General features: G+C 40.1%; 1 protein-coding gene and 1 long non-coding RNA gene across 6 annotated transcripts in view; one reads left to right on the top strand and one right to left on the bottom strand.

Moving 5' to 3' along the window:
- Positions 1-11,455, bottom strand: part of LOC138040289 (uncharacterized) — a 19,252-nt gene extending 7,797 nt beyond the window's left edge. The window contains exons 1-3 of one of the 5 annotated variants that reach the window (XM_068886046.1): positions 11,317-11,455; positions 4,243-4,362; positions 3,986-4,052 (exon numbers count right to left, since the gene is read on the bottom strand). In XM_068886046.1, the coding sequence (XP_068742147.1) occupies positions 3,986-4,052; positions 4,243-4,316 (141 nt within the window). In that variant the 5' untranslated portion in view covers positions 4,317-4,362; positions 11,317-11,455. Of the gene's footprint in view, positions 1-3,985; positions 4,053-4,242; positions 4,363-7,437; positions 7,895-7,965; positions 8,054-8,299; positions 8,398-9,511; positions 9,597-11,316 lie in introns of those variants that run through there. The other 4 variants (XM_068886050.1, XM_068886059.1, XM_068886055.1 and 1 more) reach the window with 4 other exon arrangements.
- Positions 1-13,339, top strand: part of LOC138040311 (uncharacterized) — a 15,502-nt gene extending 2,163 nt beyond the window's left edge. The window contains exon 2 of the long non-coding RNA XR_011130684.1: positions 11,343-13,339. This is a non-coding gene — a long non-coding RNA (uncharacterized lncRNA). The remainder of the gene's footprint in view (positions 1-11,342) is intronic.

The raw sequence follows: 13,339 nt of genomic DNA, 5'->3' as shown, positions 1-13,339 counted from the left end.
TATAAGAATGAAAATTTTCAATTTTGGTTGTATTTGCTCAAGTTGCATCCTACACTGCGACGATCTTTCACACAGAAAATCGTCTCATACCGCAGTTCAAAAATATGACTTTTAATATGTTCTTTATCATATCCTCACCTCTTATAGGATATGGTACGAACTCTCCCTTGGCCAGCTTCCGTGTGGTCGATAATTCATTGAAGAGCAATGAACTATGCAATCACGCGGTCATAGGGTTGAAGTAATATCCAAGCCTTAAATTTTTTTCAAGTTTCTCTACAACTCCCCTACGTTGCATTTTTAAGTTCGAAATCAACTAAAGAACGTTTATACTTCATCACACAACGAACTTACGACACATCGGAACGATACACAGTGCTTCGAAGTTCGGAACACCCCTCGATAACATCGTTACTTGTTTCACACGGCATAGAGATTTATTCGCTATTCTTTCCAGTTTGAATAACTTCCTTAATAATTAAACACCGAGAAAGTCCTCACACAGGCGAAAATCAGGACATCTCAGTATCTATCTATATTAATACGCGTAAAAGGCGTTTAGCCAGCGAAAAAGCCATTGATTGAGTCTGTAATACAAATGTGATGGCGCCCCGTCATTAAGGAGGCGATTGGGGCCACGTCACCTTTATAGCACGGAGCATTTAACAACCTTAAGTTTCATTGGATTGGGATACGATACAACTCTATTGTGTTTATGGTTTGGCTTCTTTGTTTCTGCTGTATATTTTTTTCGTCTATTATTACCTAAAACCAATCACTAAAATCTCGTCTCGTTCGCTCGGCTGTCTTTATATTCTGAGGTCACCGTACAAGGCGAGATAAACCCACCCTCCTGCGCCGGTTAATAGCGAGCTTACGCAACAAGACGGCTGGAAGACTCAGGACGGCAGAATGACGAAAACATGTCGCGTAAGATCGGGAATGCACAGTCTCGCGCGACATTTTTTCGCCATTCTGCCGTCCTGAGTCTTCCAGCCGTCCTGTTGCGTAAGCTCGCTAATACCTTAAGTTAGTACTTGACGTCTAGAAATCCTTATTTAGTACACAGGAAGGAATCCTTGACAGGAAACAACTGCATTCTTTGACGTACTTGGGAGACTAAATCGGGGACTAGCATGGCGCACTTCTTATTGCACTTCTCATTTTTTCACTATTCTCATGTTTTGGGGGTCCAAATTGTTTCACTTGCGCATCATCAGCCGAGCTGAAGTCAAAAGCTGTCGTATTCACTCTCATCGAGAAAAACACTACATCAGCGGTTAAAAATAGCCGACTACTTTAATAGCTTGTCTGGCAAACTTTATTGATACTTGATGAGAGCCCTTCAATGTATCACGAACGTCATGTTTTCCGTATAAAAGCATCAATTAACATGCATAGGACATTGCCTCAAATATTAGGAACCCTTTTCGTATGTCATACGATTTTGAACATTTGAAATATAATGTGGCCTTGAAAAGCGAATATCACTGCCTCTTACGGTATTGCGTATATTTACGCGAATATTTACGCGATATTTTTACGAAACCATTCGAATTGCTAAGGAAATCAAATAAAAAAATGGCAAACTACAAGTAGCTAACTCGAGGCGAGTAAATTGTTTCTCCTTTAAAATTTCCTCGCTAATATGTGTGTACGTCGAGTTTTGAAGCTCGAGAAATGTTCAAAGAGCAATACGGAAACGGAGGAGTTGATAGCCGCGCAGCCAAGGGCAAACAGCCTCTCGAGTGTTCTTCAAACTGAAATGCTAGCAACAAGTTGTTCCAAACACCGTCCTCTACCATTAGGCTATATTAAAATACAGCACGAGGCTTGAAGATTTGGCTTGGTGTTTCCTCGTGTTTCAATCAGCATCTATTGTTTTCCCATTAACTGCTCTATTCTTAAGATCGAGCGCATCACGTATATGTTCAGTCAAAGAACAAATTGTCAAATACTCGCAATGTGACAAACAAATTCCCAGCTGTGATTGCGCCTCACACTGTACCATAAGTTGAAGAAGCAAGCCAACGGCAGAACCGATCCATCGCGAGTTCATTATCGAGGCGCATTCAAAATATTGGACATTCAAACATTAATAATTGCGTTGTGCTATTATTCGGTGTTCTTCCCGCTGCGTGGGAAAAACATCTACCAGTTGTTTGTATTTTGTGGAACCGGCATTTATTAGAAAGCTAACAGTAAATGAATAATCATCCCCCGGCCACACCCACAGCCTTCCCATCAATCCTCCCCCGATCTCTCCTCCTACGTTTTCAATTTGCATAAATACTGCGTCACAAAGAAACGCCTCTTAAAATAGGTTTTCCGTTGTTTATCAGATGCCAAAGCTGGCGAAACAGCCTTGCTAGTTGATGAACGATTTAGCATAAATGATTGTGTGTAAAATCAAGTAAAGTTGTGAGGGCAGGAAAACAACAATTTCTGTTCACAACTCGGTGTTTATTTGCTTAATTTACAATGAACATAACACGGCTGAAAGAACAAGTCTTACTCAGACTTAATTATACCTCACGAAAACGTATTTTCCCTTCCGGCAAAATCGCTTGAAGTGCGTATTCTCATTCGTGGTTTTGACACTAAAGTTCTCGGTGAGGTTCTCGGTCCGTTTCAACTCCACACTAAATCATCGCCTGGCTCTTTTTCGAGTCAGTTGCTAAACCAGCCACGAAATCCTTCAAAGTTGTCCAAAGAAAAGCCGAAACAATGCAAAAATCACAAAATAACGAGTCACAGGAAAAACAGGATTCGGCAAGAATCGTTGAAACAACTCAAGCAACAACATTTCCTCCTAAATCGAGATGAACACTTTCAGCCGCAAAATTAAAGCCCAGTAAACATTTTTACTTGAAAAAGCTATCCAGTTTTTGTTCCTAATGATTCTAGAGGCAGTCGTATTGTGTTCGATGTAGGTGTCGAGATTGCCACACACGCTGTTCTTGTAATTTTGATAGCAATCACACAAACATGGCGCAATCTTCACGTGCAATCTTATTTTCTTTTTGAGACGATAATGCTTCACAATTAATTAATCTTGTTTTGTTGATAGGGGGTTAAACGAATGTTCATTTCAGTTTGCACTCAAAAGCGCTTTAACAAGCATCGTTTAAAAAAAACATTTCAATTAGCCTTTCCGGTAGTCAGTTTTTATCTTTTACTAAATTCGAGTCAAATTTGTACCATTCGGTGTACCCAACAGGCAAACAAGTTTTACAAAGACCATTTTCTCATTATTGGATGGCTAAATTAACACGTTCGTATTGTATTCGGCAGCTGATTATATCAGTGTTATCAAAAAAGCCGCTCATCTGAAGCACTCAACATGTTTCCAGCGAGAGTGCCGAAGCAACGATCGACTCTTCGCACACGATTATGGAAAAAATTAAAACTACCTTGGATATTTACTTTCCGTAAAGATACGACAAAAACATTCACCATTAATCAAAGATCATGGCTGATATTGCACGAGAATGAACATCTTCAAAGATCTCTTGCAACCACTGACAAACTAGAAATTTTCATCAAAGTGCGTTTCCGTCGAGGCTTACATTTGCTTCCAAGTTTATAACAAACCGCGTCAGAGTCATTATAGCAGACAACTTTGTACCGTGAGCAAACTTTGCCGGCCTCTTCATCTTTTAGACGTATTTTGAATATTAAAATGACTTCTCTAACCTTGGAAAACTTGTGGGAAGGAGCTGGAATAAGCACGCCGGGTCATGAACTCAAGTTATATAATATAAAAAAGTGTGCGAGCGCCTACAAGTGACTTGTGTAAGACAAGCTTAGAGAGAGACTACGTATGTCAACATCACGAAGAATACAAACACAACCGAAACATTTTAACTTTCCTCGGAGGCGTCTTCCATGTACTACTTAACCGACATAAAGCCTCTTTGTTTACGGAGTATGAATGTTAAACAGCTGTTTCAATGAGCGAGGAATAAAGTGTTTTTGTACTTACACAACAAGTCACTGGTTTGCAAGGGGAGTTGTCCGTGTCCTCGGTCGAGTTTGCTGCTTCGCACAAACTAGAAGGAGAAAACGGTCGATTAAATAACGGAAAATGAACTGAATTGGCGTTCGTATGACCTAGGCACGCTGGTCTTTCCTACTACTACTTCAACGTACTAGTGCGATGAAAACTACGTGAGCCTTTGACCAGTGAACCAAACACATCTCTACGAAAGTGCGTCGCAAAACGTTGGGAAGGTTGCTTACCTTAATGTGGAAAGTCGGAAACACGCCACAACCAGCCCCAAAAGTATCGGTATGTAGTTACAAAGTTTGGCCATCCTTGTCGAGTTGTTGCGAAGCGTTCAGTGCACTCGGAGGTTGTGTCTGAAATTAATTCAAACTTACGTTGCAGATCACTGCCTTATTACCGTAATAAATGCACTTGGCAAATCAGCGAAGCATAACCAACTAGCCTTTAACAAGTGAAAACAATACGGAATTCAATGAAAAGGACTTTGAATTTGCTGAAGCTCTGTTCTGGTGACCTTGCGAAATCGAAAGGGCACATTTCAACTCAGTTACATGTTCTTCATCGTTACCATCCCCTTGGATTTTTTCAATCCCTCACAAAAAAGCTAAAAACACATTTGCTGCGAAATAGCGCAAATGTCTGGGAAACGCCAATACCGATTAAAATTTATTTAATTGCTTGAATTCCCTGGGCTATTTCACAAGGAATACCGAACGATCAAAACTGATAAAAGGATGAATGACATCATTTGTCTGTTTAATCTGGTGATACTGTAACTTTGAAAGGGTTTTTTTTGCAAGCAAGTGCGACTTTTCCTCGGTAGAATTTCTGCGCGGAAAAGTTGCCGAATTTCTTATGTAGGTGAGAGAGTGCACTTAGCAACAACTTAACACAGGTAATAATCCGATTTAGTTACTTAGGTACTTTCAAGAACACGTGGAAATTTCATCATGCAAAATTTGAAACTTTTGTTAAGAACATCATGCAGCATCCATTCACTTAATTTTCTTTCCTTTCAGAGATTTGTTTTGGAAATAACATTTCCCTTTTTTCCAAGAAAATGTGAGAGCCTTTAATTAAGATGTGTCCATATTACGCATGACGATGAAAAAATGGGGCAAAAAGAAGGAAATTCTAAGACTATAGGACTACTGATACATCGAAACTAGTTTTGGACCTCTTTGGCTGCGGGTATTGTCATGGCGGAATGACTTTTTAGCTGCGTGCCTTTTTCAAGGTTGCTGCGGGTTTCAACAATTCAGGCGTCTTTGCTCTTTACGAGATGAATCTTACAACTGCATCAAGCAACCGTGTTTTCGGATCTTATTCGTTACAGAGGATGCAATTGACACGGACGCAGGGCATTTGTAATTTGTGTCTTCGTGATTGTGAAGAAATCATTTTTTTAGACTGTGGAATTTTCGTGGGTCGAAGTAAAACCAGCTTTTGGTGTATTACTAGATATTGAATTTGCTTGTTCGTGACTTTCTCAATCGACTGATTATTTCATTGACACCACACATACCTTGATCAATATATTATGGCAGTCTTCGTATAAGTTTGAAGATACGTCATTACATCGGCAAGTTAATCCTCTTTTGGTAAAGGACGGCAATTAATCTAGAAATCATTTTATGAGGCCCGTTTTGATTTTGAAGTGGTTTGATCTCAACTTACTGCAACTTTAAGACTACACCTACTTCGTCCAATGTCCGTCTTGATATTTTCTCACACTTTACCGCATTTAAACACGTTGCGTGCGTTAATTTTGGCAAGCCTCAATAATGTTATGGAAAAGGCCAAGTTGAACTTGTAAAAACTGACACGCCGTCGTTAACGTGAAGAGACTTCGAGAAATTAAACGTTATTAACCGACTAGATAATATTAACTTGTCATTCAGAGCAAGACATCTATTTTATTTCCTAGCACGACAGTCCTTAAGTTTTCGTTTGTTTTGTTCACCGATTAACTTTAACTTTCTTACTTAATCCTCGTCGTGTTAACGCTAAAGTAATGTTCCGTTGTATGTTTTTCACTGCATACATCGGTCTTATGCTAGTGTCGAAATAATTGTCGGAGTTACTTTTGCTCAGAAGCTCGCTACATTTTCATCCAATCGGAAGTAGACGCGGAACTGATCGTGCCTTTCTCGCCGGAGTTTGCGGTAGCACGTGTTTGCTTCGCCGCATTGTGACTGCCTCATTGTGTCTTGTAATAAAAAAAAACCAAATGAACAAAAACAACATCGATTGAACCACTTCTTTGTCAACTCATGTCTTTGATTCATTTGGATGGAAAGCTCTACCTGTTATTTCTGTCGTCACGGAATAGAGCGTTGCGTGACAAAAGACCAAGGAAAAAGGGGCGTACCAGCCCCTGCCAACGCCCCCGCTCCTCCCCTACCGCACCTCTCTGAGATTCCTTATTTTTGAAATCGGCTTACTTTCAGAGCATGTTCTCACATGAAATGTCATGGCTGGCAATATGTTTACATTGCATTGGAAGGACCTTCGAAAGTAGCTTAAGAACGAAATAAAAATACAGGAAACGAACATGCAATCTTTCAAGTGTAAAAGAAACTTCGTGTTTGCATGTAAATTTCCAAATTCCATCGTTACGCAATTCTAAATGCCTGGAAGTTTGGCAAACAGTTATAGAGAATTTCTCAAAAGATCTCCGTCTTTGTTAAAACAGGCAGGAGCATGGCTTTTTCAATGAGATAAACCTGCAACGATTGGAATTTAGAGAAAAGGACAACAAAGCCGGATATCGCAACTCTCGACACTACAGAATGTCTATATTCTTGATTTTTCTATGCATGCAATTAACTTCATCGAACCGGAAGACGATTCACATAACGTGGTTGCGAAGAAACGTCCAACGCTCATTATACAAGACAAGCAAACTTTCAAAAATTCAAACTGATTTCGCTGACGCTTTTCGCTTCACAACAACATTCCTCCAAATACTGCGTATCAACAACACAAACAGAAGAAAGAGCAGTAATATCGTTAATAGAGACCACAAATTTAAGGACCAAAAAGGTTTCTTAGCAACAAATTAGCTTTGACACAATTTCTGTGCAAAAAAAAAAAAATCTTTGAATAATTGACGTAAGCTAATGGTGAAGGAATAGTGGCGCTTTGATTTGTGCATATTGTCAGCCGAGAAGAATGAAGAAATTCATCTTTTGAGAAAATTTGAGATACTTTGGTTTGATGGAATGATACACTGTTGTTACCTTTTAATGTCTTACAGCAAAACTTTAAAGAAAACTGTCTCGGTATTTGCATAATGTACGCTTATTCACATTTAAATTTCATATTTATTTTTGCGTTTTAAGGTGCTCTTTTGTCCAAATGTACATTTTACTAAGTAAGGAATAGTACAAAGGCGGAATAAATGTTGAAAATGAAGTTTTACTTACTAATAGTCGTCAAGTAGATTCCTTTGAAGAAGCTTTTCTGTATGTGCAAGCTTTCCAAAACAAAAAGAAGCTCAAAAATACTCCTGGGCGAAATGTCGATCACACAGCTCAAGAGCTCAGGAGGAAACGAACTTTGGGGATGTATTCGAACACGTCGTCATGTGATCATGAATTGATTGACGGATTGCGTGATATGTTGGCCTTTAAAAGGTTTCGCTTTGTATAAAAATCATAAACACTGTGTAAAGAAAGTGGCGATTATTAAGAAAGAAATCGAGAGCTGATACGCCCGGGAACTCATTTCCACCAAGGCAATTGGCCTGAAATGAATCAAGTAAATATATCCGTGTGTCAGCCGAAAATCAAGCAACCGAAAACTTTTGTCAGTGTCATTAGCAGTCTGAAAGCTTTCAAAATAAATGCAAATATCAAACAAAACTTAAGCTCAATTGACTGATGTGAAATTTCACTTTTTCGCCGAATTCGATCGCGAAGACTAAAACTGCAGCATTTAAAATCTATGCCTACCTACGTCATTTTTTTCTCTGCGAGTGGTAAAAAACTGACGGTGACTGGGACGAAATGGTGTCAATGATGTAAGGTTACGATTTCTATGATACAAACAGCGCCATGGCCAGCGTAATAATGATTGTTTTTCTAAAATGTTTCGTTAGTCAAGGTTACAAATCTTGTTTGACTTGTAAATTTAAGTGTTCTCGCATCTCTTCTGGGATCGATGGTTGCCATCTCGCAATCATCGTAGACATCTTGTCTCGAGTCACGTTCTCTTTTAACCCGAAAAAAAAAACCCTGCAAAGCAACATCTGCGTTAAGATAAATCCGTTTAGGTTTTGCCACTTACCTTATTACAAAAGAGATTTTTTTAAGTAAAGCAAATGGTAAATACTAATCCATTCGCAGCGATTAAAACGCTTTGGATCGCGGTTGATAAAAAATTCATTCTTGAAGGGTTACCCAATATAGATCGCGATAAGATGTCGTAAAAAATAGGGCGCGAAACCAAAGCTATGAAACAGTTGCGGTGAAAAACAACTTGGCAAAAAATAGTAAAATAAAGAGGTCAATTTTTTATTGCTAATTTTGAGAAAAAGAAAGTGGCGAAAGTGGCGAGTTACTTCGTGTCCGTGGTCGACAAAACAAACAAAATATATCTGCGTGCTTTGCCTAACGAGATCAAAAGTGTCATAGCCGCCAAAAAGTACATTAATGTTATTGATTAAGAAGTTGTTAACTGCTTAGCTTATTTGTATTTCAAAACAATGTAAATCCAATGATTTTTTTGCTTTTAAGTCTTTTGTCTGAAGTCTTTCTTTATTTTGCTCCTATAAAATCTGATCCTAATTCATTTATGTTTTAATACTTGCAGAATTTCATGTTTGATTCAGTTTCCAGGAAAACATTGTCAACTCTCCATCAGCAATCATCTCAATTGCATTAATGCTGGGCATCAATTTCTTTCGCCATTCGAACTAAAATTTTGTTACATTCTGTCTGTTTTTCCTCGTTCTTTTTATTTCCTCGGACAATTCTTGTAAGAGTTTCGTTGGATCACGTGCGAGACGTCACTTAACCACAATACAAGTTTTTACACCCATATCTATATTACTTTTCAGACTTGTCGCCTCTTTCACTTTTTTCAAGCGGAAACAATTTTGCAGATAATGCTCTTCTTCTGCAACACTGGGGTAAAGTACCCTCAGGTGCCAAGTTGACAAGAAAACCGATCCACCGTGCATAAGAATCGAACCAAAAATCCGGGATTATAAAACATAATGTAATTCAAACGGAATGCCCGCAAAGGCGCAATACTATTAACTATGATCTAAAGTTGCGATAAATAAGGGCACTTTATAATGAGATTCACGCAACGCGCGTGCAGTGCGAAAGCGTTTTAGCGAGTAATCATGCCTTTTTCTGTGACAAACTGCATGTAAATGCCGCCAAGGTATCAGAGAGTACGAGAGTAACAATTATACCGATTGGTAATACCGATTGTCATCAACCAAGTTGATAAGTTAAACTATGCAATCGTATAATGGAATACAAATCTCACCTTGAAGCGTCACCCCCTCGTCTCGTTTCCCATGAGCTCAATTGATAACACCAATCCAGCATTAGAAGGGCCAGCGGCCGCCCACCTATCGCAGAAATTGCAACGGTTCGGCACTCATAGACCTACTCGGCTAACTCAATGTTGTACCCAATTCAAATCTACCGGGATTAAGATTCTTTGTGTGTTGTATTTGCATGATAATGCAGCATTCATATGTAAATGATATGGAAATACCTGGAACAAAACGTTTTATTCCCAAAGGGTTTGAATTGGGTACAACATTGAGTTAGCCGATTAGGTCTATTAAAAGGCAAGTACCTGGAAACGAGAGCTTTCACGGAGAAGGCAGCATTACGTACCGTTTCAAAAAGTTTCGAAGCTAAAAGCTGGCAATGAGACGGGACAAATGAAAAGGAAATGTGTCACCTTCTAAAATGGACCTCTTTAGCTTGTACGTTTTGTTTTCCAATTTCAGACCACGTGATGTTACCAATTTTCCTTTTGTGTTTTCATGAATTATGCATACATATGCACGTGCCTAGGACGGCATTTGATAGAAAGTGACTAGCCTCTGAGTAACATCAAGAGAAAATGAGGGGACAGAGAAGGAGGCGCAGGGTGTTGGCCGGGATATGTCATGTCCACGAAAGTTATTTTTTAGACGAGCGAAAGTCTTTGTTCTAGCGGAAGTCTGTCTTCCGAGACGTCCGCATGCACGAACATCAAGTCCACTTCGTCCGCCATTACATGAAATCTTTGCTTTTCTTTCAAACATCAGACCGAGGTTGACCTGCATGCGGACGACTCGGAAGACTTCCACTCGTCTAAAAATAACTTTCGTGGACATTTTATATATCAAGGGCTGGACCGGGAGCCTCCCTCTCTGTGCCCTCATTTTCTCTTGGTAACATCGCGTAGTCTGAAATGGGAAAACAAAACGTACAAGCTAAAGAGGTCCATTGTAGACAACCGCTGCAATTTCCGCAACTTCGTTCCTTAATGTTTAGGTGGCGACCGCTGGCCCTTCTAATGCTGGATTGGTGTTAGGCCATTTCCGAGTTGCTGTTTGCCTCGGTTTCGAAGTGAGTCTTAGTGCTCAGCTATTGAAAGGGAAATGAGTTTGAGTTGCATTATGAATACGCAACTCACCTCACCTCCGTTTGAATAGTTGTGCAACAGGACTCCCTTTGAAACTGAGGCATGCAGCAACTCGGAAATGGGCTAGCTCAGAAGAAACTAGACGGGAGGGGTGACACTTCAAGGTGAGATTTTTATTCCATTATCAATTGCACAGTTTAACTTATCAATCTGGCCCGGGTTGCTCGAAGCATGGTTAGCGCTAACCGGCGTTAAATACCATGGAAACCTATAGGTTCTGATACCTCTTAACCAACGGTTAGCGCTAACCAGCCTTCCAGTAACCGGCCCCAGGTTGATGACAAGTGTAAGTGTTGTTAAAACCGATGGGGGGCCCAATCATTGCAAAATATCTCCGTTTACGTTGTTAATACACAAATTATACTAAATTATACAAGGGGGACGTGAATCTTAAAACAAACCAGGTCGGACGAAACGATAGCTCAAAGTGGAGGGTGCAAAGTGCAGTTTGCAGGTCAAATTTTCACCCTAGCTGAGACAACCCAAAACTTTACTAATGCTAACATAAGGCCTAAAAAGTGTTTAAGCCTAAGGTTAGCATTTATCGTAAAACAATGACCTGCAACAGGCAACCTGTACTTTACACCCTCCGGACTCAAAGAGGGGATAGCACTTGTTCGCTTCAAGAGGTCACACTGATTACTTGCCTTCTGTCATTTCATCATGTTTCCAGAAAAACTTGTTGAACACTTATCCTCCAGCATTCAAACCTGAAGTCTCTACTTGTTGTACTTGCGGTTTTCATTTCAAAGATGCGACCGATCTTGCCCTGACAGACATCTTGTAATGACGCAGTTTCTGAATTGAGAGGTGTCAGTAACACTTTTCCAAGTTGACTTTTTCCGCCCATAACTCCAATCGCTGGGCTTCCTTGGAGGACGTCAGAGGTACAACATTAGCCATCCGGGGCGCAAGCGATGTTGGATCTGCAGATCAAAAGTTGGAAATTGTTATGAATACCAAAGATGCGGTACAGCCCTTTGGTTAAGGCGCTGCCCTGAGATCCTGAGAACCCGGGTTCAAGACACATTCTGACCACTTGTTGAATTTGTTCCAGGTAGTCCCTGGTTCAATTTCCTGGTCAGTTGGGATTCTTAACAGTTGTTCTGTCCAATGCTCGAAGATATTAGCAACTAACTACTCTAAAAATCCGAGGGAAAATAATGACACTTACGATGCCGCGACAGAGATCGGGAGTTTTTCCATGGTACTGGTATTTCTCGGCTACAACGACTTTGTTGAATCCTGTTCTGATCGCAGTATGTTCACCCTCTTATTGGGGAGCTTTAGCAACGACGGCGGGAACGGCAACGAGAACGTCATCTCAAAACATCTCATTTTAATCACTTCACGACTATTCCATGCTTTTTAATATCACAAAGGTGTAGCAGTCCCTCGGGAATGAGCACGTTATAAGTGGCGCATAATTAAGGGGAGAAAATGAAAAAATATCTCCGAGTGTTGACGTCCTCCATAAAACCTCAAATTTGACTATTTCACGTTGTTGTTTTGCTGTCGACTGCAAAGAAATAGACAAAAATGAAAACGCACGTGCAGAGCGTGCAAAGCTATTGTTCTTTCCCACTAAATATGCAAATTTGTGGCACTCTCGTTGCCGTCGCCGTTGTCGTTGCTAAAGCTCCCTATTTTTTAATGTCCACGACTAGAGGAAAAGAAGGATGAAACCATAGACCTCTTTCATAATGGCCGACAAATAAAATAATCTTCTGTTTTAATGCTAATAAGCCTTTCTAACCTCGCTACGACAAGCTAATTTCAAACAAATATTTGTTTCAAAATGAGGGCAGTAGGTTTAATTAAAATAAAGACAAATGAATGTAAAGGAAGTCGAAATTTATGAAAGATGAAAGTCGTCTGTAGCCACACAACACTTCTCGTCCCCACGCAGGGACGAGGAGCGTAGCGGGACTTCGGCTTGAGCGGCTGCGAAGGAGACTGTAGCCACGGCAAACAGCGAAGGAAGGAGTATTTATCCGGATGGTTTAAAGAATTTGTTTGACCCAACCTTCGGAATTTATTCATACAATTTGCAGGGCTCCTCCGCCGAACAATGCATTATTACGCCCCGTCCCCGTACCGAGGCTGCTAAGAGGGAGTTTAGCTATTGAGGTACTGTCGTGCGGAATGGCCTTGACAACAAAGTTAAGGAGGCGCTCTATCTCAACTCTCTCGGGTCTACTTTCATTTGTTTCATTTGAGAGAGTTGTGGAAATATTAGGGAGCTTAAGCACGCCCGTTTTTGAGATGCGGACGGCAACCGGAAGTGAATATTTCGCTCGCCAGGATAGCGGTCTCTCCCAGATCTTTAAACTTAGGGCCTCTAATAGTGAAAAGATACTTAGCGATATAAATGTCGTTGTGTAAAGACAAGTTAAAAGGGAGAACAACTCACTTCCGGTTGCCGTCCGCCTCTCAAAAACGCACTTGCTTAAGCTCCCTACTTACTTTAGTTGTCATGAAAGTTTTTTGGGTAATTCTTAGCTCTATAGTGCTAAACAGAGCAATAAACTTTAGAGTGGGTAAACATTTTTCTAGTATTAGGATATTGTAATTTTTCTGCTTGTGTGTTTTTGTAATTTTTATGTAAACGGCTCGTCTAGGAGCATTTTTTAATGAAGTGATGCCGTTAATAAAGCTTTACTACTACTA

The sequence above is a fragment of the Montipora capricornis genome, chromosome 1 (genome assembly GCF_036669925.1).
Source record: "Montipora capricornis isolate CH-2021 chromosome 1, ASM3666992v2, whole genome shotgun sequence".
Classification (NCBI taxonomy): Eukaryota; Metazoa; Cnidaria; class Anthozoa; order Scleractinia; family Acroporidae; genus Montipora; species Montipora capricornis.
The sequence above is the reverse complement of the archived record's forward strand: the minus strand, read 5'-3'. Positions and strand labels throughout refer to the sequence as shown.